This window comes from Ostrea edulis, chromosome 5 (assembly GCF_947568905.1).
Source record: "Ostrea edulis chromosome 5, xbOstEdul1.1, whole genome shotgun sequence".
Classification (NCBI taxonomy): Eukaryota; Metazoa; Mollusca; class Bivalvia; order Ostreida; family Ostreidae; genus Ostrea; species Ostrea edulis.
The window spans coordinates 15619738-15647697 of NC_079168.1; the positions used below are offsets into that span (position 1 = coordinate 15619738).

The 27960-nt window shown below is 34.3% G+C and overlaps 1 protein-coding gene across 3 annotated transcripts; it reads left to right on the top strand.

Moving 5' to 3' along the window:
- The first annotated feature begins 144 nt into the window (after positions 1–144).
- Positions 145–27930, top strand: LOC125650460 (protein FAM219A-like). 3 transcript variants are annotated; one of them, XM_056166796.1, is made up of 5 exons: positions 145–302; positions 6473–6563; positions 8956–9028; positions 10766–10840; positions 24473–27930. In XM_056166796.1, exons 1-5 carry the CDS (start codon positions 237–239, stop codon positions 24660–24662), a joined length of 495 nt encoding a protein of 164 aa, XP_056022771.1. In that variant the 5' UTR covers positions 145–236; the 3' UTR covers positions 24663–27930. The 3 variants fall into 3 exon arrangements, with proteins under 3 accessions (XP_056022771.1, XP_048734755.1, XP_048734756.1); XM_048878798.2 differs by lacking the exon at positions 10766–10840 and adding an exon at positions 22387–22467; XM_048878799.2 differs by lacking the exon at positions 10766–10840.
- The last annotated feature ends 30 nt before the right edge of the window (positions 27931–27960 follow it).

Below are 27960 nucleotides of genomic sequence, written 5' to 3' on the forward strand. Positions count from 1 at the left end.
AAGAATGGGTTAAAGATTTACCCTTTTTATTGCTTAACCAGAAATAAGCACATATTTGTATAAACAACGTATTATTTTAAGAAGTAATGAACAGTCAATTTTATTTAGGATTATTTCAGTCGAAAATCGTTGGTTAGAATTTTTCGGTAATTAGCAACCTAAAGGAAGAAGAAGTCAACATGACGAATTTGACAATATGTGGTTAACTTTTCGCATTTTGTTGACTTTCTATAACTATGGAAAACATGGAAGACAGTGGATTTGACAGTGATTACAAATCGAATCAAACAGATTCACTTAACGTATGTTTTAATGGCTTGTGTAGACTGCAGGCCTATGTTAATACTTCCACAGTGCAGTGTCAGTGATTAAGTGAAGTCTACATTGAATGTTTTGATGTAAACAACAACCACTGACTGACTGAGATTCTCGAGCATAACGAGCGGAGCTCAGTGGTTGTTGTTTACATTGTGAAACTGCCGACACCTGTGATACTTTCAAGTTTTAAAATATTGTTTAGGGGCAAGGTCTGGTTGGGTAGTAGTACTATAGTTAGAATAATCTTACTGTGTCTCGGGACAGGCCCTCACCACAGTTAGAATACCTCCCATATACCCGTAATGTAGCAGAAAATTGCAGAATCGCTCCAAAACGATTTTAAACTTATCAAAGAATAAACGCGTACATTTAAAGTTAAATTTATATACAACTAACCTCATTGGTAATTTGTAAGTCCTTAACACTGTAAAAAATCGTATAATAATATTGTAAACTCAACACTTTGAAATGTCACTTTTCTCGATTCGAACTGACTGCCATTTTACCGGAAACTGCCATCAGAACACCCTGCTGCATGCTGTTTTCCAAAAACGAACGCTTACCTAATTTGCAAATAAGAACGGCCCAAGTGGGTCGTTAAGATAACTTTCCAAATGCATTTGAGTGATGTGTTACATAATTTTACCGAAACATGCACTGTGTGCAATTTTCATTTTGCTACATTGCAGGTATATAGGATGCATTCTATCGTTAAATCGGGTCCGTAGGACATTATCATTTTAACGATAGAACATTCTATCTAGTAGTACTAGTAGTACAGTCTTTGGTCTAGGTCTGGATCATATTTTTCTTAACAATTACTGGCGGTATAATCCATGAAGATTATTTAACAGGTTGGGAACACTTCCCCTACCGAGATATTCTCGCGAAAACGCGATTATCCCTCTCTAGCGAGAGTAAAAATATCCTATACAACCTGCAAGTAAAATTACCTCCCATGGAGTACATCTCTTCGTGTTTCACGTGAAAAGAAAAGAAAGTGCTAAATGTTTGATACTTCTGCAATATATAAATCAAAACAAAAACACTCACGATGTGCATTGGATTTCAGACTCCTTCCCTCTTGTGCAGCAACTTTCATATGAAATTTCTTGAATGTGTCGTCAATTTTAGAGACAATTTGCGTCATGTTGAGTGTGTGTCGCACTTATTCAGCATTGCAAGGAGTTTGCCATTATTTTTAAAAAAGACACCAAAACACCTGTTTATGGTAATGTTTTCTTTCTCGCTAAAGAAGGATAATCGCATTATAGAGAGAAGATCTCGCTATAGGGGAAGTGTTCCCAACGTGTTTAAGTATCAAACTTCCTGTGAGAAGATCAAAAGTTACTCTAATGGAAAATAAATTAAATTATCTGAATATTCAGGGCTCAACACTAACTTTAAAAAGATCAAGACCAGTTGGACAAGTAACTTAAAATTGTACTAGACCCTAACATCATTAGACTCTGCCTCTTACATGTATTTATCTCTTAGTAGCCTATAATAAATAACATACTATGTGATGTTAGTGTTAAATCTAAAGCAAACTAGCATGGCGCTGCGCCATGCCCTTTTTAGCTCACCTGAACCGAAGGTTCAAGTGAGCTTTTCTGATCGCTTTTTGTCCGTCGTCTGTCCGTCTGTCTGTTAAACTTTTCACATTTTCGACTTCTTCTCCAGAACCACTGGGCCAATTTCAACCAAACATGGCCAAAAGCATCCTTGGGTGAAGGGCTTTCAAGTTTGTTCAAATGAAGGGCCATGTCCCTTTCAAAGGGGAGATACTCACAAAAATGCAAAAATAGGGTGGGGTCATTTAAAAATCTTCTTCTCAAGAACCACTGGGCCAGAAAAGCTGAGATTTACATGAAAGCTTCCTGACATAATGCAGATTCAAGTTTGTTCAAATCATGGGCCCCTGGGGTTGGATGGGGCCACAATAGGGGATCAAAGTTTTGCATACAAATATATAGGAAAAATCTTTTAAAAATCTTCTTCTCAAGAACCATTGAGCCAGAAAAGCTGATTTTTACATGAAAACTTTCTGACATAGTGCAGATTCAAGTTTGTTCAAGTCATGGCCCCCGGGGATAAGATGGGGCCCCAAGGGGGGATCAAAGTTTTGCACACAAATATATAGGGAAAAACTTTAAAAATCTTCTTCTCAAGAACCACTAAGCCAGAAAAGCTGAGATTTATATGAAAGCTTTCTGACATAGTGCAGATTCAAGTTTGTTCAAATCATGGGCTCTGGGGGTTGGATGCCCGGGACCACAAGGGGGATCAAAGTTTTACATACAAATATATAGTTAAAATCTTTTTCTCAATAACCACTGAGCCAGAAAAGCTGATTTTTACATGAAAACTTTCTGACATAGTGCAGATTCAAGTTTGTTCAAATCATGGCCCCCAGGGGTAGGATGGGGCCACAAGGGGGGATCAAAGTTTTACATACAAATATATAGGGAAAAACTTTAAAAATCTTCTTCTCAAGAACCACTAAGCCAGAAAAGCTGAGATTTACATGAAAGCTTCCTGACATAATGCAGATTCAAGTTTGTTCAAATCATGGGCTCCGGGGGTTGGATGGGGCCACAATAGGGGATCAAAGTTTTACATACAAATATATAGGAAAAATCTTCTTCTCAAGAACCACTGAGCCAGAAAAGCTGATTTTTACATGAAAACTTTCTGACATAGTGCAGATTCAAGTTTGTTCAAATCATGTCCCCCGGGGGTAGGATTGGGCCACAAGGGGGATCAAAGTTTTACATACAAATATATAGTTAAAATCTTTTTCTCAATAACCACTGAGTCAGAAAAGCTGATATTTACAAGAAAACTTTCTGATATAGTGCAGATTCAAGTTTGTTCAAATCATGGCCCCCGGGGGGTAGGATGGGGCCACAAGTGGGGGGGGGGGGGGGGGGGGGGGGGGGGGGGGGGGGGGGGGGGGGTTCAAAGTTTTACATACAAATATAGGAAAAAGCTTTAAAAATCTTCTTCTCAAGAACCATTGGGCCAAAGAAGTTGACATTTACATGAAAGCTTTCTGACATAGTGTAGATTCAAGTTTGCAAAGGGTAGTTTGGGCTATAATAGGGACTAAGGTTTTACATGCAAATATATATGGAAAGTCTTCAGATATGGGCCAAGGTGACTCAGGTGAGCGATGTGGCCCATGGGCCTCTTGTTGTCTGGCACCATGCCCTTTTTAACTGCACCATGCCCTTTTTAACTGCGCCATGCCCTTTTTTAACTGCGCCATGTTCTTTTTTCTCTATAATTTTTTTTAAAATATCTGTTGATATAAAGAATTGTTCTTTATTTCACAAGGCTGATTGAAAAGTTTAAAATCAAGGCAGCAGGTATTAAATTTTAAAGAGGCTAAATGAGTATTCTATCACTATCATAGTATGATACAATGAAAATGCCCCAAAATTGTCTTGCTGTGACAAAAAGTGCCCTTTTGAACATATGATATGTGTGCCCTAGCTCTCTAGATCCTAGATTTAACACTAAATGTATAATTATTTTGAAAATTAATCTGTCATCAGGATGCACACATGTATTTTGAGAAAGAAATTTGAGATTATTTTTAGTATAAAACAGGTCTGTCTTATTGAAATGACTTGTATGCTGTATTCATTCTGATTGTTGCACATCTTATTTTTCCTTATTTCTTTAATAATAACCAAACATCTAATAGCAACATTGTCTGTGTAAATAAATCAACATCGGGAATTGCTAGGAAAAGGTAGAAATAGTAAAAGTAATATATCATTATATTATTTATCAATTTCATTTTATACGAATGGAAAGGAAGCCGATAATTAATGAAAGCATATTATCACAGTTTTGTTTACGCAAAAAAATGAAAATACTGCACAACAGTTGTCGTACATTGTTGGTAACCCACAGTTGGTGTCACTATCTCTTGCCAATCAGATCACTAAGTTCAACACCGATGAGCGAATATTTTGGCTTTGTGTCCCACAGGAGGTAAAGGATAGTGATACTGACTTGGTTACCGACGATACTGTCATAAAGAAAATGACTTTCAATATGCCACCAGAGGGCGTAGAACATTAGAGAACACGACAGGAAGACAACTCTGGGTAGAACATTGTGATATAATGAAAATAAATTTCAGCAAAATACGTTAAGTACTGTAGATTACAAATTTACTCTAAACATTAATGTTATTTTAGAAATTTCGAATATATATACTTTGGTTTTATGATTAAGCGTAATATTTTGACAAAACCTATTGGGCTACCATGACACAAAATAAACTAGACCAGACCAAGCTTTTACTAGTCTGAATTGGTCTGACGTGCCATGGTGTCGATCCCTGAATATTATCGTAAATATCACCGATCTTCGCATTTTCCATAACCAAGTTCCTAGGTATGTTTATACTTAGTTCTGTAGAGATAAAAACAAATCTGACACCAGTTTAAATTGATTTTTACAAATATCCAAAGCTTCACATTTGGTCATGGCCAAAACTGCAGCATTCAAAATTCTCTCAATTAACACTAATATTTATCTTTCTCTCTGAGTCTGTTTATGAGATAATTTTATATCTACATGGTATAACAATTCCTTTTCCTTGCCATTTTCTTGTGGTGTTGGTGGGGGGGGGGGGGGGGGAGCTTGGAATAAAAAAAAATATTAAAATGAAGGCATAAAATTATATAGGCCAAACTTGAATAAATTATAATATGGATTTTAAATATTAATTTCAAGAAGTGCATCTAGTCGCAATATGTAGTGTACTATTTACTGTCTTAATTTTCCAATTATAAATGTATTTTACGAAGGGAGGGGGGGGGGTTATCAGGAGGAAAACCTACTTTGTTGTGTATATTAATATGTGTGCTTATTATACTAACTACCGGGTACTTCTATAATCTTTAATATGAACTGATATATTGTTCAAAGTTTAAAACTTTGGTATGTGGGTATCCCATGATAAGACAGTGTGTCGCATGCCATTTTTTATGACCTTGACCTTTTATATAAAGGTCAAATAAATAGAATTTTGGGGGCATTTTTTGTCTGGATCATAACTTTGTTGTCTTTTGATATAGGCCTTTGATATTTGGTAATAGTATGTTGATAAGTTTAATTTACTATCATATGTCCACAACACTGTTCCGTGGTTGAAACACATATACATAGAAGTGACTGTTACGTACCGTAACTCTTAATTTTCCACTTTTAAGATGATCCCTAAAAATGTTTTTATAAACTATGGAAGACATCAGTTTTAATGTGCTAAAACGATTCTTCCTAGTTTTTAGCTCAACTGAGCTGAAAGCCACGTGAGCTTTTCTGATCACCTGTTGTCCGTCGTCTGTTCGTCCATCTGTCTGTCTGTCTGTAAACTTTTTACATTTTTGACTTCTTCTTTAGAACCACTGGGCCAATTATAAACAAACTTGGCCAAAAGCATCCTTGGGTGAAGGGCTTTCAGGTTTCTTCAAATGAAGGGCCATGCCCCCTTCAAAGGGGAGATAATCACAAAAATGCAAAAATAGGGTGGGGTTATTTAAAAATCTTCTTCTCAAGAACCACTGGGCCAGAAAAGCTGAGATTAACATGAAAGTTTCCTGACCTTGTGCAGATTCAAATTTGTTAAACTCATGACCCCTGGGTCTAGGATGGGGCCACAATAGGGGATCAAAGTTTTACATAACTAATAAATAGAAAAAAAATATTAAAAATTTTTTCTCCTTAAGAACCATTGGGATAAAGAACTTTACATTTGCACGAAAGCTTCCTGACATAGTGCAGATTCAAGTTTGTAAAAATCATGGTCCCCAGGGTAATATGGGGCCAAAGTAGGGGGTCAAAATTTTACATACAAATATATAGGGAAAATCACTGAGCCAAGTTTGTAAAAATCATAGTCCCCGGGAGTAGGTTGGGGCCACAATAGGGATCAAAGTTTTACATGCAAATATATAGGAAAAATCTTTAGATATGAGCCATGGTGACTCAGGTAAGCGATGTGGTCCATGGGCCTCTTGTTTGATGAAATTAGATTTTATCAAATTTAATCTCAACACTTTTGATTCATATCAAATTTTAGTAATTGAGAGTACTTACTGGTGGATATGAAATGCTTCTTTTATGTTTTCAGAGTCCCCCGAATGGCTCAGCGAATGGACTTGATACCCCAAAGACGCATTCAAACACATATAAGAAGTCTTATGATTTACAAAAGAAAATAGGTACATTTACTTTATGAATTCTGTTAATGTAGTTTGGTACATGCCATAGTTGCCAACTAACCCATTTTGTCAGGTTACACCCGATTTTTCGACCCGTAACCCGATTATTTTTTATGACCCAGTGGATCATACTGTTCACCCAATTTCTGGGTTTGGTTTTGTAAATTAGTTCGCACGTGTAATTTCCAGTTTGCAACTCAAGCGGATCTATGTAAAGAATGCCGCTGGTTACGTACATTACAGATAAGTTAGGCCAATTAAAATTGACAGATTATCATCCCCGCCCACCCCACAAAAAAGGGTCCGCCCTGATTTATTTTCGCAAAAATTATGATTTCAAACAAACTTGCTTCATAGTAACATGAGTGAATGATTAAAGTCACAGAATGTTGGTTTTATATCTTATGTGAAATGGCTTACACCAAGAAGAGATCCTTACCAGGGCAAGCAGACATGCCAACAAAAATAAAACAATACTTATGTATGCCGGAGTCCTATGATACTGCAGTACTTAACGATTTCAATTCGTTTTAAGATCTGTCAGCTAAAATTGTGAAAAAAGATTGTTATCTTGTGAAATGTAAACCAGGGATAATTAACGGAAAAATGGATAAAATTCAACAAATTTAATACAACAAAATAAATTAATGTAGAAGCACAAAAAACAAGAAAAGTAATGAAAAACTGTTCGTAGACCAAACTTGCCAAAATTTTGGACATTTTTACTTTTTTTCAATTGAGACAAGTACTATGTGCCAATAGTTAGTTGATATCTAAAAATAACTCGCTGCCCGATATCAAGTTTCATGCGTGACGTAGGTAAAACCGAAATACCTCGGTACCGTAGGACAAACAAATCTGGGAAAACGACTTTTCATGGGTAAAAAAAGTTATTTTTAGATCCTTCTCCAGTGTAACGATTTGAGAAGATCTGATTTTAAGTAGATTGCTCAGCACATATACACTGTACATGTTTTGTGGTTGTACCTGACTAGTAGATAACACTTTATTCACTATCATTTCAGGCATTTTAAGTTAAATCTTTTCAACATTTGCCTCAATATGAGTGAAAAATTCTCGTCGGGATGTAAAACAATCTATCAATTCAACATTGCCACATGGGGGAGGGGGGGGGGGGGGCAGATATGTTTCTAAAGCATATTTTGTTAATATTTTATTCGGTAAATAAAAACTATTAAAATAAGACTTGACTAAGCGATATATAAAACTTGCATTAGTTTGCTATATCATCATATAATCTGTTGGGATTTGAAGCAATAAATAGTGATAAATCGTGATTCAGGGTCTTTAATTTAATGTTTGATTCATTCCAGATAAATTTTGATTCAGTTAAAAAAATATAGTGCATTTAGTACTGACCCTGATTAGTCAATTCAAATTCAGTCAATGCGTTTACAATATGGATGACAAACGGTTAGTAATTTGCGAAGTACTGGGGAAAATACAAATTTCCTGTATGGGAACACTTGGATTCCTTTAATCCTTCTTTAAAATAACAACTCAAATCACACTTTATCTTTCTGTGTTAATGTTTAAATTGCAGATAGCAGTACAGAAAGTGAAAGCATTAAAATTTTGAACTTAATTGATAAATATGCTACATGTAGTATACATAGTATATAAATATTGCATGTATTTGAGGGTAACATTGAAAATTTTCACCCTGAGAAAACCATTGTCAATCGAGGCGTCTCGCGGGGTGAAAATTTCAATGTTACCCTCAAATACATGCAATATTTGTTTTATTATACTGAATGTTATGTAAACTGGAAAGCAGAAAAACTTACGTCTATTGACATTTGATCAATCACTGTCGTGCGATATTTCGTATTTCGATGCGGGTACTTGCGTTTATTACAAACGCTCAAACGACGTCGTCAAGCAATCTACGGCGAACTGCATAAATTTGACGCATGTGATAATTTTTTATAATATCACCCGTTGTCAAGTACTGTTACCCGTTGCTAGATACTATCACCCTGGGTCGCGTGTTTTCTGTTCTCAGAGGGTAACAATATGTATTTTCAAATGCTTCTCGACCAATCAGGTTCCAGTATTTTACATGAAAGTATAATAATAAATTATAGTACATATTCTTTCTGTGTTAATGTTTAAATTGCAGATAGCAGTACAGAAAATGAAAGCATTAAAATTTTGAACTTAATTGATAGTATACATAGTAAGTTATAGTACATATTCTTTCTGTGTTATGGAATTAAATAAAAGAATAATGGAATTGAGATTATTGTATTGCAATTTGTATCAAATAGGAAAGGTGTTGTATCATTTCACCCCAGATAATATGAACTAAAGATTACAATGTGTCTGTAAGAGGTTAGACGAAAACAGTTTATGCTATTGATTATTGTAGATAAACATAAGGAAAACGCAGCCAGACGAGCTATAACAACCCAACCAAAGAGGTCAATACTCTCCAGAAATAGGTATGAAAGAGGTCAATACTCTCCAGAAATAGGTATGAAAGTTACCTGTAAAAACACAGGTCTTTTTGTGACCTATTTCTTGTGATAGGAACTCCAGTATTACATGAAGTATAAAATCCGAAAATTGTGGAAAAAAAAGATATGATAGTGATGCTATCTTAAAAAAAAATTTATTTATTGGTATGAAATGCCATTTTTTTGTCACCTGAGTCACTCAGTCTTGAATACTACAAGGCCAATTGTATTCAGATTCGATATAAAGCATTATGACAGGGAAATTGTGATTTTCATAATTATTGTATTCCTTGGACTCCAGGGGCAAGGGAAAACTCCTTAAAATACCTAATTTTTCAAAAAAATCTTCTCTACCTTGCATATCTGAAAGGAAAATTGAATTCATGGTGAGGAACAGCATTATGCTTTCTACAAAAAGTGTGTTTTTTCATGAACACCCCCCCCCCCCCCCCCCCCACCCCCCCCCCCCCCCCCCCCCCCCCCCCCCCCCCCCCCCCCCCCCCCCCCCAGGCAGAGCCAAAATGGTCATATAGTGAAAATGTACATAATCTTAGAAAATCTTCTTTACTCCTTCAGTTTTGAAGGAAAACTAAATTCATAGTCACCGTAGGCGTTCTTGAAATCTATTTCTGTGGTATCAGACATTTCAAGATTTTTATCAGTCTGCATAATGAAATGTACCATAAACTTTACTGGTCTGAGGAAATGTTTACCAGTCAAATCCTTTGGACTGGTTAATTTCAAAACACTGAGAGCATGAAACCCTATATCTAAATGATATTTTTCATTACCCTCATGGCAGGGGTTCTTCCTCCAGGGTAGGGCCAAAGTGTACATGGTTTTAAAAAGTCTTCTCTTCTCCTGCACAACTGAGTGCATGGTTAGGAAATGTACAAAACCCTCTACCAAAATATTGTTTTTCATGACCCCCCAGTGTAGGGATTTATACCCCCTGCAAAAGAAGTTTGTTGGGGTGGGGGGGGGAGGGTAATCTGGAATCGCCTTGTCAATCTCTCTGTCCGTCCATAGACATCATTTGTTCAGAGGATATCTTTAACACCAATGAACAGATTTCATTAAAACTTTATGTATATCTTAAATGAATAATGAAGTTATGCACCTGCTATTTTTATTAAGATATTTTAATATTCAAGGAAACTATGGATATTTTTCTTCCATTTTGAGGGGGTGTTGTCAGTTTCCAGTGTATATTTTAAAAACCAATGAACAGATTTGATTCAAACATTGTGTTCTTTCTGAAGGCACATTTAGCAAGAGTGTAAAGGACTCTACCAAAATTTAGAATTTCAGGATCCCTGGGGTAAGGGTTCTGACTCTTTGTTGGGTCAAAAATAGTCATGGGCACATTATGTAAAAATAAAAATTCATCGGTATGGGCACTTTTGGGGGCATTTGTATTTAAAGAACACACTTTGTTTATACTGCTGCTGAATATTTATATGTAACTTAGATATGCAGAACAGTAAAATTATTTTATATTTCATAGTCCTTGGGGCTAGTGACACCTTTAACTAATACTCAGGTGACTGATAAGGCCTGTGGGCCTTTTGTTTGGTCATTGAAGAACATTGACAGGGAAATATAGGTAAAGTAAATCTTTTTAGTTCACTAGAGTCCGAATGTTCTGATCAAAAGTTGTCCGTTGTCTGTCATTGTCATTGTAAACTTTTCATATTTTCATTTTATATGCCCGTTTGAAAGACAGGACACATTATGGTATGGCGTCGTCCATCCGTCTGTCTGTCTGTACCTTGTGGGCAGGATACAGACCGAACCGTAAGCTTCAGGATTTTACAACTTGGTACATTTGATCACCATGATGAGAGAAAGATGCCCGTTGTTTTTCAAGATCAAAGGTCAAGGCTGTAGTATCACTTAGTAGGAAAACCTAGTAGGAAAGGGTAGTGGCCATATGTGTGCCCATTGTTTTTCAAGGTCAGAAGTCAAAGGTCAAGGTTGTAGTACAGGGTTTTTTAAAGGCCCATTTTGGGTCCAAATTTCAGCCCTTTCCCCTCGTAAAAATTGCCATTTTTTCCCCCAATGTAGCGTGCATTTTTCCCAATAATAAAATTATGCAAGGAAAACGTATTTGAAATAAATAAACATTGATGTGAATTATATACAAAGAGTTATGGGAATGATGATTTGGATAGAATAGATGAAAATTTTAGAAGGTTAAAGAAAATTAGATGTGTAAAATAAAGATTATTTAATGTTTGATATGATTTTGAAACTTATTTATGATAAAATTGATTTTTCCCAATTTGAATGAAATGTCGACAATTTTTCCCAATTCAAAAGCCACAGGACCTCTGTGAAAAATGTAGAAATATCACTGTAGTATTACATAGTAGGAAAACCTTGTAGGCAGGATACAAACCGAACTGTAAGCTCCAGGATATTGCAACTTGGTACATTTGATCCCCATGATGAGAGGACGATGCCTATTGCTTTTGAAAGTTAGAGTTTAAAGGTCAAGGTCACAGTGTCACTTAGTTGGAAAACTTGTAAGCAGGATACAAACCAAACAGTAAGCTCCAGTATGTTGCAACTTGGTACATTTAATCACCGTGATGAGAGGAAGATGCCTATGATTTTTCAAGTTCAAAGGCCAAGGTCACAGTATCACTTAGTAGGAAAACCTTGTAGGCAGTATACAGACCGAACTGTTGGGGCTAGGACCGTCAAAGAACAAGAGCCACGAATACCCAAATATGGCCCTGTGATTTTGAGTAAAATAAAGTATCTTCATTCCAAAATTTCATCATGGTATGAAATAGCTTATACCTTCTTCTTTATAAATCCAGTGTGTTTTTTCCGCGAAAATTCACACATATAGAAATTTTAACTTGCAGAACCCATAACAGTTGTGTTATATTTGTAAAAGTTGATAATATCCAACAATATGCACCAAAAATTTGTATAACCCCCAGGCCTCGATCCAATAAATATTAATGAATTGTAAATTAGTATATTACATACTGCATAGAAGTTAAGAGTTTTTTTGGATCGAGGCCTGGGGATAAGTGAATTTTTACTTCTTATGTTCTGCAAATAACCGGAATTTCACATTCCATGCACGAAATCCGAATACTTTTCCATTCTATAGGTTTAATACAAATCGTAATATTTAAATATCATAGTTGGGGATTGTTCCATTGTCTTTTTACAAAACCAGTAATTATTCAAAGTTAATAAAATATGACTATTTCATTAAATATTATTGAAATAAAACGGGATCCGCGCCATCGTCGGAATCGGGCTACGTACATCAATTGATTTTGCCCCCAAAATTTCAAATATATTATATGCTCAATTTATGAACTTGAATATATATGTAACCATGTTAGGGATAGTTACAAAAACCTTGCACTAGTTAACAGTTTTAGTTATTTGATCAAACAATTACGAAGCTAAGTCCTCCAATTCACTCCAGATACAATCGAGATCCACCCATCGTCTGCGCCGCGCCTTTACTTCCACACATTTTCTTTTTACGTTATCACACTATATATATTTTAATTATCTGAAGGCCATTGAATTTAATAAGTATCTGGCTTCACATGTTTCATCTCCGTGCATTCAGTTTTCTTGGCACTGATGAGCATGTTGAAATTGCAGTCGCAGTACATAAAAAGACTTGGAGGGCCTAGGGGTGCCTAACTCGATAAGCTACTTAGATGCGAAGATATATTGGCCTATCCCGTATTGTTTAATGATTTCTAAATTATAGTACAATATATGGGTACCAGACAAAAATTAGGCGTCCACATAACAATACAAAGGATAGGCTGTAGGCTACAAGTCTCTGAGCAAAAGATCTACAACATTCGTTCGGTTGTTTACGTGTCTACCGATTTGGACATACGTCATCGGGTACCGTTATATTTCGACACACAGCCATTCCGGTCTATTGCATATTTCATCCGTCAGAAATCAATATATAGAAATACATACAAATATGAATACGAAAAATATATCTAGCAATATGGATCTTGTTTTGCTTTTAAATGAAATTCATTGACAAACAGAATTACATTTGATCTAATTAGCAAAAAGACAAGGCAGTTAATAAAAAGGGATAATAATAATGAATAATTCGAAAATGAAAAAAAAAATAATGTAAAAAGAATGTTAACGAAAATAGTGTATTTTTCATTGTTATGTTCCCCAAACAAAGTTTGGGAACATATTGTTTTTACTCTGTTTCTTATTATTAAGGTCTTCCGTTACCAACGGAAGACCTTCTAGTGATTCTACTGTTTATTAAGGTCTTCCGTTTCTAACGGAAGACCTTCTAGTGATTCTACTGTTTATTATTATTATTATTATTATTTTTTTTTTCCCTTTCGTCTCCTAGACCGTTGGATGGATTTTCCTGAAACTTTCACAGGTTATAGACAACGATGGTACCTCGAGGCATTTTTTTCATTTTTTCAAAATTCACTTCCGGTCGCAAGATATGTCCAATTTTCGTCTTTTTACAAGATATCTTGTCCAGCGTTTTTCTCAGAAACGGTAAAAGATAAAGTCACCAAATTTTCAGAGTTAATAGATCTCACTTCGTAGGCGTGCAGTAGGGGGTTAAGAATGTCGGCCGTCACTTCCGGTCGTCACCGGAAGTGATTAAAGGAATCATGAATTTCAAACTTTTTTCTTTCAAATTGAAACCTATTTCGGTTTACTATATCTCGTTCTAATTCTCAAAAAATGTTGACCCCACCGGAAGTTGAATCTTCAACTTCCGGTTATATCAAATAAAGACTATTCATTATCTCATTTTTCAGTGCCATAAATCTCGGTCATAAAACAAGTTCATGATTTGAATTTTAGGTATGTTATAGACACTATAATTGTCTAGATTATATATTTAAATATTTTTGTAAAATTCACTTCCGGTCGTGAGATATGGGGTGGACATATTCAAACCTTGTTTTTTCAGTTTCTCAATAATGAATATAGATAGACGCTTGAAACTTGTAGAGTTGATCAACTAACATTAGTCCATTGTACACATACATTCAATTTTTTCCTCCGTCACTTCCGGTCTATACCGGAAGTATTTGAAAAATGTTGATTTTCCGATTTCTTCGAGTGATTTCTCAGAGATGGTGGATAGATTTTCTTGAAATTTTCAGGAATAATGTCTTATGAAAGGACCTTCCATAACTATTTTTGTTTTTACAAAATTCACTTCCGGTTGGAAAATATGGGTGATTTTCTGTTTCTCAAAAGGAATTTTGTCCAGCATTTTTCTTGGAAAAGGTAAAATATAGGTTCATCAATTATTCAGGAATTATAAATCTCCGTTTGCAGTCGTGCAGTAGAGGGTTGAACATGTCGACCGTCACTTCCTGTCGTCACCGGAAGTGATTGAAAGAATCGCAAATTTCAAATTTTTTCTTGTAAATTGAAACCTATACTAGTTTATTAAGTCTCTTTGAAAGTGTCAAAAGAATATTGACTCCGTTGGTAGTCAAAACAACTACTTCCGGTTTCTTGATAAAATACATTTTTACTTTTCATCTCTTTGTCACCATAAATCTCGCGTATATTTGAAGTCTTTCATATGATTTTCACATGTCATAATGAAAGTATCAACTTCTAGAGTTTGGATCATTTTGTTTTTCAAAATTGACTTCCGGTCGGTAGTAACCTACTACTTTTTCTTTCTTTAGTCTACTTCTTTTTGTTGAGAACTCTTTCAGATAGAGACGTGAAATTTTCAGGGAATATAGACAGTAAAGAGTCGCTGTCATTTATAGGAAAACGCATCATAAAAGTACTTCCGGTCATCACCGGAAGTTACGAGAAATGAGTAAAAAATTCGATAATACATTTCTCATTCATTGTTAAGGCACATTTTCTGATATATTAAAATGGTTTTCGTAGGAACAGAAAGCTCTTTACCGGAAGTGATCTAACGGAAGACCTACTTATTACTAGTAATGAGTTTCTAGTTATTATTATTATTATTATTATTATTTTTTTCCCTTTCGTCTCCGAGACCGTTGGATGGATTTTCCTGAAACTTTCACAGGTTATAGGGAACGATGGTACCTCGAGGCATTTTTTTCATTTTTTCAAAATTCACTTCCGTTCGTCAGATACGTCCGATTTTCCGGTTTTTGAAAGAAACTTTGTCCGGGGTAAACTTGAAAACCACTAAAGATAATCGAATGAAACTTTCAGGGATGATAGATCTATTTTCTCTATGGTGCATGCACGTAATATTTTTTGTCGCCGTCACTTCCGGTCGTCACCGGAAGTGATCAAATAAATCATCAATTTCAAACTTTTTTCTTTCAAATTGAAACCTACTTTGGTTTACTATATCTCGTTCTAATTCTCAAAAAATGTTGACCCCACCGGAAGTTGAATCTCCAACTTCCGGTTATATCAAAGAAAGACTATTCATTCTCTCATTTTTCAGTGCCATAAATCTCGGTCATGAAACTAGTTAATGAGTTGAGTTTCACATATATTATAGTCACTATAAATGTCTAGAGTAAAGTCAAATATGTTTGTAAAATTCACTTCCGGTCGGCAAATACGGCTTATGAGCTGTTTTCGTTGTCAATCGTTTTTCTCAGAAACGGTAAAAGATAGAGTCACCAAAATTTCAGAGTTAATAGATCTCACTTTGTAGGGGTGCAGTAGGGGGGTAAGAATGTCGGCCGTCACTTCCGGTCGTCACCGGAAGTGATTAATAAATCATAAATTTCAAACTTTTTTCTTTCAAATTGAAACCTATATCGGTTTATTAGGTCTCGTTCTAATTCTCAAAAACTAATGACCCCACCGGAAGTTGAATCTCCAACTTCCGGTTATATGAAAGAAAAACTATTCATTCTCTCATTTTTCAGTGCCAGAAATCTCGGTCATAAAACAAGTTAATGATTTGAATTTTACATATGTTATAGACATTATAAATGTCTAGTGTAAATTTAAATAGTTTTGTAAAATTCACTTCCGGTCGTGAGATATGGGGTGGACATATTCAAACCTTGTTTTTTCAGTTTCTCAATAATGAATATAGATAGACGCTTGAAACTTGTAGAGTTGATCAACTAACATTAGTCCATTGTACACATACATTCAATTTTTTCCTCCGTCACTTCCGGTCTATACCGGAAGTATTTGAAAAATGTTGATTTTCCGATTTCTTCGAGTGATTTCTCAGAGTTGGTGGATAGATTTTCTTGAAATTTTCAGGAATAATGTCTTATGAAAGGACCTTCCTATAACTATTTTTGTTTTTACAAAATTCACTTCCGGTCGGAAAATATGGGCGATTTTCTGTTTCTCAAAAGGAATTTTGTCCAGCATTTTTCTTGGAAAAGGTAAAATATAGGTTCATCAGTTATTCAGGAATTATAAATCTCCGTTTGCAGTCGTGCAGTAGAGGGTTGAACATGTCGACCGTCACTTCCTGTCGTCACCGGAAGTGATTGAAAGAATCGCAAATTTCAAACTTTTTCTTGTAAATTGAAACCTATACTAGTTTATTAAGTCTCTTTGAAAGTGTCAAAAGAATATTGACTCCGTTGGTAGTCAAAACAACTACTTCCGGTTTCTTGATAAAATACATTTTTACTTTTCATCTCTTTGTCACCATAAATCTCGCGTATATTTGAAGTCTTTCATATGATTTTCACATGTCATAATGAAAGTATCAACTTCTAGAGTTTGGATCATTTTGTTTTTCAAAATTGACTTCCGGTCGGTAGTAACCTACTACTTTTTCTTTCTTTAGTCTACTTCTTTTTGTTGAGAACTCTTTCAGATAGAGACGTGAAATTTTCAGGGAATGTAGACAGTAAAGAGTCGCTGTCATTTATAGGAAAACGCATCATAAAAGTACTTCCGGTCATCACCGGAAGTTACGAGAAATGAGTAAAAAATTCGATAATACATTTCTCATTCATTGTTAAGGCACATTTTCTGATATATTTAAATGGTTTTCGTAGGAACAGAAAGCTCTTTACCGGAAGTGATCTAACGGAAGACCTACTCATTACTAGTAATGAGTTTCTAGTTATTATTATTATTATTATTATTCTTTTTCTCCGGTACTTTTTTGTCCGGTAGTGTTCTCAGAAACTACAAAAGCGATCGATATGAAACTTTCCAGGATGATAGTATAGCGTTTGTAGATGTGCATAGTGGTAGTCATTTTGTCTCCACGTGCATGCACGCGCGTGCACGTGCATTGCAATTTTGGTACAAAAAATGGAAAATCAGAATATTGAAGGAAGCGATATAAAACCTAAATAGGATGATAGTATATCATTTGTACATATGAAAAATAATAGTTTTTTTGTCAGCACGCATGCGCGTGCACGCGCATTACAAAATTTGTACACTAACTTTGGAATCAGTCTAACTTTTTTGTTGTTCATTGAAATGGCTTGAAATTCATATCATAGGTAGATATTGAGACCCTTAACTGATCTGCATGGTCAAAATTACCAATTTGCACGCGCATGCACGTGTGCTTCAATTTGATTGGATAATACTAAAACGTTTGTAACTATCTTATTTATGAAGCGAATGAGATGATATTCACAGCATACGTAGACAATATGTGTATCTATATATTGGTGTAACAAAAAAATGCCCACGCGCATGCGCGTGCAACGTTTTTTAAAATTTCAATTTTTAAAAGACGATAACGTTTTTGTTTTTCATCAAATTCTATTGATATTAATGGTTTAGATGTGTCTTGGTACTCCTTACAAATTGCTGTGGTTAGAATTACTGCTCATCACGTGCATGCACGTGTGCTGAATTCTGATTGGACGATTTTAAAATCGCTATAACTTCCTTATATTTGATGGAAACGTTATGAACTTCACACTGTGGGTATATGATACAAATGCCTGTTGAACGACATCAACAAAAATTCGGAATCATACACGTGTGCGCGTGTATGCGCGTACAACGCTTTCTTTCATTTTTTGGTACTGAAATGACCATATTGAACGTACTACATGTAATTAAAGGCTAAAATAAAATGATTTTTTGCTATAGATTCACAAGGACATCACTTTTTAATTGGGGGAGGTTTGGGGAACATATGTAACGGTCCCCGTTACAATTAGAACTAGTTTCAATTATATTTATCATTGAAAATTCAGTCTCAACAGCAAATATTCAAAACCACAAATCTTATAACGAAATAAAAAAGACAAAATGAAAAAAGAAGATATCATTACTACTGATTAAAATAGAGGTGAACATATGAATCACAGTCGTTCCTGAAGTAAAAGTTGATGTATTTATTTTTAGCTCTTCTGAGCCAAAGGCTCAAAGAGCTAATGCTATGGCCATTTGTGCGGTGTGCGTAAACTTTTTAGAAAAAGGGCTATAACTCAAGAACCCCTTGGCCAATTTTTTTCAAATTTGTTACAGGGTATCATTGGCCCAAGGGCTTTCATACATACTAAATAGAGGGATGTGACCCTTTAACAAGGGGAGATAATCAGGAAAATACAAACAAAAGTAGTGGTTGCTAAAAAATCTTCTTCTCAAGAACCACAGGGCAGATTATCACCAAACTTACACATAAGGATGAGGATATGTTGTAGATTAAAAATTGTTCAAGGCATTACCCTGGGGCAAAGGGCGTGGTCTCAAGGTCACTTCAAAGTTGACCTAAATTTATAAATTTTTTAAATTCCTTAAATCTTAAATATTTTAGTCATTATAAGGACTAGGATCATCAAATTTTCACAGTTGATGCATCTTAGAACCTTGTGTCAAGTTGTTTCAAAAGTAGGTCACGGTGACCTACTTTTTGAATTTTGCAGGTATTTATTTTAAAATTAATTTTGATGCATATCTTGGACACTTTGAAGCCTATGATCATCAAAACTTGTCAGTTGGTGGATCATGGGACCTTGAAATGCGTCAACTGAAAAATAGGTCACCGTGACCTACTTTCTGAATTTTATGGCTTATCATTTATAGATATATTTTAAGTTGTTATTTCAAATACCGAGAGGTTTAGAATCATCAAATCTTGTAAGTTGATGCATCTTGAGGCTTTGAAACATATTTATAAAAAAAGTAGGTCACAGTGACCTACTTTTTGAATTTTGCAGATATTCAAATTTCACATTTTCAATTTTAGATGCATATTTTGGGCACTGTAAAACTTAGGATCATCAAACTTTGTCAGTTGATGCGTCTTCAGTCTTCGGTTTGTGTCGACCAAAAAGTAGGTCACCGTGACCTACTATTGGTATTTGACAGCTAAATTACTATATTTCAGACACTATTTGACCTACAATCATCAAACTTTGTCAGTTGATGCATCTTGAGTCTTCTGAGTGTATCGACCAAAAAGTAGGTCACTGTGACCTACTTTTGGTATTTGACAGTTATATTTATATATTTCAGTCACTAATTGACCTACAATCATCAAACTTTGTCAGTTGATGCGTCTTGCATGTTCAAAGGGTATTGACCAAAAAGTAGGTCACTTTGACCTACTTTTGGAATTGGACGGCTATATTTATATAATTCAGATACTATTTGACCTACAGTCATCAAACTTCGTCAGTTGATGGGTCTTGCATGTTCGGAGTTCGCTGACCAAAAAGTAGGTCACCATGACCTACGATTGGAATTTGACAGCTATATTTCAATATTCAGATACTAATTGGCTTAAAATCATCAAACTTTGTCAGTTGATATTTCTTGGGTTCTCAAAATGTGTAAACCAAAAAGTAGGTCACATTGACCTACTTTTTTGAATTCTTAGGATTTAACTAAAGATTTAGAATACTAAGAGGCTAAGAATAGAAATGGTGGGGTTGTACAATTTATCAGAAGAGCGATTCTAGGCCCTTGGGCCTCTTGTTTAAATATATTATCCTACATAATTAAGTAAAATATTACTAAGCATTATAGAAGGAAGAACTGAACACATTATTAAACCACTGTCCTGCTTAATTTAGTTTGAGTGTTTTTAACATGGAGGAAGTGTCTGATAACGGAGAAAGGTTTCCCTCATGCATTTTATGTAAGATAAGAACTAAACCTAATGACAGGAAGAAATGTGAAAGTGTTAAAATAAGCAAATTTTATGGTGGATGCCAAACTACAGATGTGTTAATTCACCATAGAGTTAACCCCTTGGTTGATAAAATTCTTGTTTCTATTTATGTGAAAATAACATCCGCTTAATTTTGTTTGCACACTAACCAAATATATGCGAGGAGGGAGTTTGGTTCTATTATATGTAGCAGTATCAGAATAAGACTTTTTAATTAATGAATTCATTTCATAGATGTTATGGAGTTAATGATAATAATTAAGGCATTTTGAAATACACACAGGTCTAGATATTATTGTAATAAATGAGCCGGATAGGAAACTAATGAAATTAAATAAATGGAACATATTTTACCTGATGATTAGTTCATGTGAACATTTTCTTAGCTTAATGTAAAATAAATTATATCCATATGGCTAAACTAAATGTTCATGTGTTATTCTGTACATGTACGGCTACTTTTGTAACAGTTTCCCTATCCCCCCTCCCCCCACACTCATCATAAACGTAACTCCCTATATAGCAAAACACAAATAAAAGTGTGAAACATAGGATTAAAATGTTTACTCACTGTCCAAAGTTGTACTTGTAGCAAAGTGCGTCTGAAATAACACCGCTGTCCAAAGCCAGGCTATTACTGTTTTCGGTGTGTGTACATGTACATGCGGGATAATAACACCCCCCAAACAAATAATAAAAATAAAAACCCGCAAACTTATAAAAGATTGTTAAAAGAAGTGATCAATATGCAACATAAACTAAATGTAATATTGAAATGCACATACATAGGTCAATAGATCTTATTCGTAAGTCAACGGTTGGATCCACCGTGTTTTCGTGTACATTTTAAGATGCCCCCCCCCCCCCTAAAATTTTTTATCGGTATGTGCAATAAATGGTTATACAGTTAAAATATTGGAATTGGGTTTATCTTTATGTCATACTTAAATAACAAAGCTAAGTAAAGAGGTACTGAATTAATATTACTTTAAAACTGTTGAATGGTTGCATATATAAAAATTTTAAAAATATAAAGAGAGGGAAGGAGACAAACAGAGAGAGGAGAAAGAGATGTAAGAGTATACTATATAGATGTGTGTTTTAATATAGAATTAACATAGACAGATTTAAATATTTACAATATTATAATTAAATTGCACTGAATAGTGTTTAATTTGTTTCACTCTTATACCTAGAGAACTTTCACGTAAATGTACTTGAAACGTTGTAAAATTGTGACCTTACATTGCAAAATTGCAACGTCAATAACAATCTGGCCAAAACAATGGGTACTTTGAACGTCAATAACTAAACAAAATGAAAAGATATCGGAAAAAGGATCACATATTTGAAAAAAAGATATTATTGGCTTCTGTCCCCGAGAATAATATCATGTTCTGACTAAGGGCCATTTTTGGCTATTCGTGGCTCTAGTTCTTTATACAAATACACTTTATGCCAAGTGGAGGATGCCTATTGTTTCTTAAGGTCAAAGGTCAAGGTTGTAGTAGCAGTATGCAGACCAATTCTTTGGAGCAAGGACCATCAAACTTGGTACACATACATCTTATGCCAAGTGAAAATATTACATATAGAGTACATGATTTGTCTGTTTTTACGATGCAAAGAAAGTATGTCACACTCTGATGATTGCTGATACTACTTGAAGCCAAGTTCTACAAATCATGTTGTAAGAAAAACACCCTATATTAACTTTTCATGGGCATATTATGTACCGTTGGCGGTACTCTTGTTTATGCCTCTGATACTAAAGTTGGGGGGGGGGGGGGGGGGGGGGGGGGGCATAATGGTTTTGATCTGTCTGTCTGTCAGTTTATCCTTGCTCACAACTTTTAATGGACGATTGACATGACTCTCATATTTCATATGTGCATTTTTTGTGACAAGACTTTTGTTTTGGTACCAAAGTTTTAACCTTCTGACATTGACCTTGGAGTTTGACCTACTTCTAAGAAAATCTAACATAGGCCATAATATCTTGTAAAGTATATGTAGATCCCTTATGGCAAAGGCTTCACATTTTATACCACAATCATTGACCTTTTGACCTTGTATCATGGTTATATTGTGACCCTTTGGGGCTAGGTTGGGGTCACAATATTGGGTTAAAATTTTTCATGGGAAATTTTTAAAATATAGAACAGCCAAACAAGGGCCAATGTGACTCAAGTGAGCAATGTGGCCCATGGGCCTCTTTGTTATTGAGAGGCACTTTTACAAGTTTACTATGTATTTACAGGTTAACTATTCCACAGAAAAATGACATTAAACCAATGAATAATGATACCCAACCTCTTGTTACAATTATGACGGATGACAGGTTTGTGTTTAGCTGGTCTTGCATGTATCAGACATTAATAATGTCTTAACACTGTATCCATGTTAGCTCTCTGAACTACAGTCTACTCCACTTATATTGAAGTTGCTTATATAGAACTTTGAACTATCTTTTATATTGTAGTAAAACTAAATCTCCAGTAACATTATTGATATACTTCAACATTGGTTATATGAACTTTGGACATAATGAACAATTCAGGTCGATCATCCTCTGAATTTCAATATATGCAGAGTAGACGGCGTAAACAAATTTTTACACTAGGGTTGTCAACATTATCCAATCTGACTAAAGCCAGACCTTATGTATGTGATAGTGTGCATGTAAATAGTGGTCTGACTTACTCATCAGACCATGTGATTATTGAATACCAAGATATATACTCAAGAAAAAAATATTCAAATATGGTATCATATGTTAAAGAAGTTTGCAGATCCGAATTTTGTAGTATTGTAAAAAAAAAAAAAAAAATTGAAAGTATAATTTTGATTTCTACATTGAAAGGGAGTTATGCATTTAAAAAGAAAAATTGGGGTCTTGGTGCTTGTTGTTAGTGTATTAAACATCACCTTTTTGCACTTAAAATTTACTTACAATATTTATTCACATAAACTTGATTTGTCTACAGTAAGCAACACGAAATCAAACATTACATTAAATAAATACAATCTCATGTCTTCTAATAATATAGATATAAAAAAAGTTTAAAGAGGTATACTACTAGGGCTGTGCGGTGCACCGAAAATTTCTGTGCACCGCGATTCATACCATTCGATTCGATGCACCGATTACAAATTCCGGATTTCGGTTCGGTTCGGTTTAGATTTTACTTACACCAAAACAACAAATATGGCGTCCGAGTGATGTTGAAAACATGTGGATTTTTATGCAACAGAGATTTAAATCACTACTGTGTTGAGAGTTAGCATTTTCACCACTCATATACCAACAGAATATGGTCCGTAAGATCATTGCAGTTTATCTTTACATGACATAAAGCATTTTTGTCAGTGGTGGAATGAAATCAACATCGTAGGTAATGAAACAGATTTGACAGTTAATATGAGAGAAGTAAATCAATAAAGGAGAGATTTTCAAAGACTCTCAATTGATAGAATTATTGAATTTTTGCATATCAATGAAAGCAATATCATATACATTTTAGATTCACTATAGATTTGTTTAATAATCCAAAACTTATGTAGCACATTGATATAACAAATTTTGATAGACTGTCAGTGTTTTCTTTTTTCTATCAAAGTTATAAAATGTCGTTATGAATAGATATGATGTTTACAAATGACGACATATAGTTATATAACTTGAATAAAATCAAATCAAATATGCTACTCATTAAAATTGTTAATTTTTGTGGTGTCATTAGATAAATTGGACCTAACATGAACCGAATCGAAAATAACCGAACCGTGCTGTTCTGAATCGAAACCGAACCGAATCGAGCTAACCCTGAATCGTCCCAGCCCTATATACTACATATGTACATTGTCATAATGGCTGACTTCCTTTTAAGTACATGAATGAAGATATAAATATTTATATCTCCCTTTTAAATCTAATCGCCTAGCTGGGTAGCTCAGTCGGATAACGTATCAGCTGCTGATCTGTAGATTGTTAAGTTCAGACCAACTGAGGTTTTACATTTTAGTCAGATTACTTTCTATTTAAATTGCATTTTTCAACTAAATAAAGTCAATTTGAAAGTTTCGAGTTCAAAATATTAAAACAGTTTTAAATCCAATTCAGTAAACAAAGCAATACTTAATCAGAGAGAACGGAGTAACTGGATACTTCATTTATTCATTTTGATACCTCTATTTTATATACATTTCTTTTAACTATTTATACATTTCTTTTATCTACCAGTATATACATTTCTTTTCTGTTAAAATGTAGTCCATGCCATAAAAAGAAAAAATACATTCTTATATATTTGGATGCTTTATGTACCCAGTAAATATTTTTTCAGTGATGATGAGTTTGAATTACCTGTGATATCAAAAGCTGCTCAAAAGGAGATAACACAACAGTTAATTAAGGATGGCTATAACCTTGACCTTGAACCTGATGATGAAGACCTTGACCTCATTCCTCCAAGGCCAGTCAATGAACGATGTACTTGTTGTAATTACTACACAGGGTATTGTGCAATTCAGTAAATTAAGGATGTGGTGCTGTAGAGAAAAAAGGAAGATAATGAATGTTCTGTAAAAAAAGGTTCAAACATTTTATTGTTGATTCATGCAATCACATGTACTTTCTTGTTTATCACAAAATAATTTTTGAATTCTTTTTAATGATTAAGTGAAAACTATAAAAATGCAGATGATAACATGGAATATTGCAAACTTTAAGTGATGAATTTGCTATCAAAGCCAGCGTCAAAAAAAAAAATGTACTAGTATTTTTGCTGGATCTGCTCTGCATATTTAGCTGAATATTTGTCCCCAATTTTTCATTGAAATTGATTAATATTCTTTAAGGAATTTTTGTCTAGATTTTGTGATGTCTCCGATTCTCACAGATAATCAAATGTCTATCTCAAAAAGCTTCTCTATTCCAACCATCAATTTTGTTTTTGATGATCAGTCCTGTTCAATAGTATGTAGGCAAACTCATCATTCACAAAAACAATATCTTCATTATTCAAAGCAAAAATTGGGGTAGAAAAAGTGTCATGTGGTGATGGAGACACATCAGGTGACATTTTGGAGGAACAATAGAAATTATAATGTCAAATTATAACAACAAAAACATTGCAAGATATATAAATTTTGATATGTTATTGGTAATTTTTATGTACTGTAAAGCTATTTTAGTCATTTTGGTAACAATTGGCAAACATGACTCTGACAGCTAATTCCCCTTCAAAAATGAATATATAGCATTGATTCCATCAATTATTAAATCAGTTATGGCCTTTCAATTATTTTGGATGATCCTTTTTTTATTGCCAATGGGGATATAAAAACAACGGAATATGGGACATATTTCACATCAAAAATGATAATTATGCAGAAAACACCCCATGCTGCATACAATCTAGACTAATTCAGTATTTATGTTATACAATTATTGACAGTATTGAGGTCAATGTGATGCTTTATCCTGAGAAGTACAATATTTCCCTCTGTAGTGGGGCTCAGTGAATATTGTACTTATTGGCCAAGTATAAAGGGTAGGTGACAAAACATATGGTAAATGATTTTAGATACATATATTTTTAAAATAGGTAGGCAACAAATAAACATTTTTGGATACATAACTTCCATTACTTTCCTTGGCAGGGATAACCATAAGGAATATTGAATAACCTTTAATATTTGTAAATTCTTCTATGGAGCTCCATGTGCCCTAAAGTCATATTCACCAATGTCTTGTCTATAAGGAACCCCATTCTTCCATTGCTCTTCTGCCCCCATGATATACCTAAACTAGACATTTATTCCTTAATGAGTATTTTCACTTTATAGTATTTTTTTCTGTGCATGTCAGCAGACGGACTATAAAATGATTTTCATGTTAATGAAACAGAAGGAAATAATTGATGTTTTAAGGTTTTGTTTTCTATCACACGGACATGCCTTTATATATATGTATATTTTTGGACAGTCACATACTGTGTCTGATATTTTATTATTGCATTGCCAACAATAATATGCAGATTGATTTCCTCTCATGTTTTCTCCCAAAAGTTGAGTTTTCAAGAGTTTATTCTTTGCTTATTATCCAAAGGCTTTGTTGATCAGAATCATGTAATTACTCACTTTGTTGGTTTTGTTGTAGCATGTAGAAATGGTTTGTGCATGCTTGATAGGATATGACTGGTGATGATTTGTTTTTACCATAGATTCTCCACAACAAGTCCCTACAGATCTTAGAAATCCAGTTTTAATACCCCTGTAGGTACAATATTGTAAATATTGCTGATAGTAATTCATCATTTGTAATTTATTGACAACATGATGTCATGTACATGTACAGATCTGTTTGTTACAGGGTAGACATTTTTCTGAAAACAAAGGTTTTTTGTTGAAAAAGCTTTTTATTTTGTATCTATACATTCCATATTGATATGTGATCTATATTGTGCATGTTTTTTTGTTGTTTTTTTTAAATTTGAAAAAAAAAGATATATTATTTACGCTTTTGTGAAGCGAGTCAGTTATACATGTAATCTCATTCCATTCTAAGTTAAAATGTATGTTTATGCTTGGTACATGTAATGATACATGCAACAGTTTATAATTTTAAATATTTATTCATACTGACCAGGCTAACTCCTGCCATTTGCATGACTATACAATTATATAGATGTCAACATGTTAAGAAGGTGCAAATATTATTACATGGTAACTTGTATTATTCCTCTTGCAATAGATGTGCAATTAATCACAGTCGTATGAATTCAGCTGGCAAATCTCTCTCTCTCCCTCAGCTATAAACTATGCCTTTAAGATTTTATACATGACCTGTTCATTCCTCTCTATGGTTATAGGTGTGTTAGTTGCTTTAATGGAGTTTGAAATAATTTGAATTGTATACATGTATATGTAGCAAGTAGTTTTAATAAGGGCCCCGTCTATAGTGATCAGCCTTTACTATCGTGCATTGACAGTTTTCCTGACATTTTTTTTGGCTACTCTTTCACTTCACGAGTCACGAGACCTTATTTTCACAAGGATACAATGATTTATTTATTTTCGAAACATAACTTTCGCTAATCATTATCTATTGCTTAAGAGTGTGTTCAGAACATTATGCATAAATGATGTTAACGCAAATAAAATGAGATGTACAGTATTCCTGCAACTGTTGAATAGAAAATTCATACATGAACGAACTTATATCAATAGGATACAGTTCAGGTTTGAGTTTGGGTTTTCTTGACCTATTTTTGAAAAAGTTAAGGACCTTGAACTTTGCAAATATTGTTTCGAAGTAGGGCTCTTTATGATGCTTGCCATCACAATGATATCAAGTTTGAATAGCAGTTTTTCATGTTATTGAATGTGCAATGGAGAGAGAAAGTTCATAATTTGATTGGATATACAATATGATATTGTTCAATACTATACACACAGACACTTGTATGTATGCTTATTCTTATGTTGCAAAACAACTGCACTAAAGCTGCATCCCCATACAATGGCGTTTTCCCTTTAGAAGTTTGTTTGTTCGTCTTCCGATGATTGCTTCATTAAGGTGCTAAAGTCAATGACAGTTTGGCACAGAATAAAATGCTTGTAAAAAATGTACCTCTATTGACTCTAACCAATGTAAATCCAGTAGATATCTTTTTCATGTTTAGAAAATGCAAGTAGTTTTATTGATAGTTTGACTGAAACTACTGTTAGTTTTTCCAGTAAACATGATTTTTTGGTCTGATATAATTACTTGATATAAATATTAAAAACATTAAGGAGCTATGTTACTTTGGTTGTGTTTCTCCTCATG

Coding starts and splice junctions, on each gene's coding strand:
- LOC125650460 (XM_048878798.2), top strand. CDS start 237: ATGGAAAACATGGAAGACAGTGGATTTGACAGTGATTACAAATCGAAT. Junction 303..6,472: donor ATCAAACAGATTCACTTAAC/GTATGTTTTAAT, acceptor TTATGTTTTCAG/AGTCCCCCGAATGGCTCAGC. Junction 6,564..8,955: donor TGATTTACAAAAGAAAATAG/GTACATTTACTT, acceptor TGATTATTGTAG/ATAAACATAAGGAAAACGCA.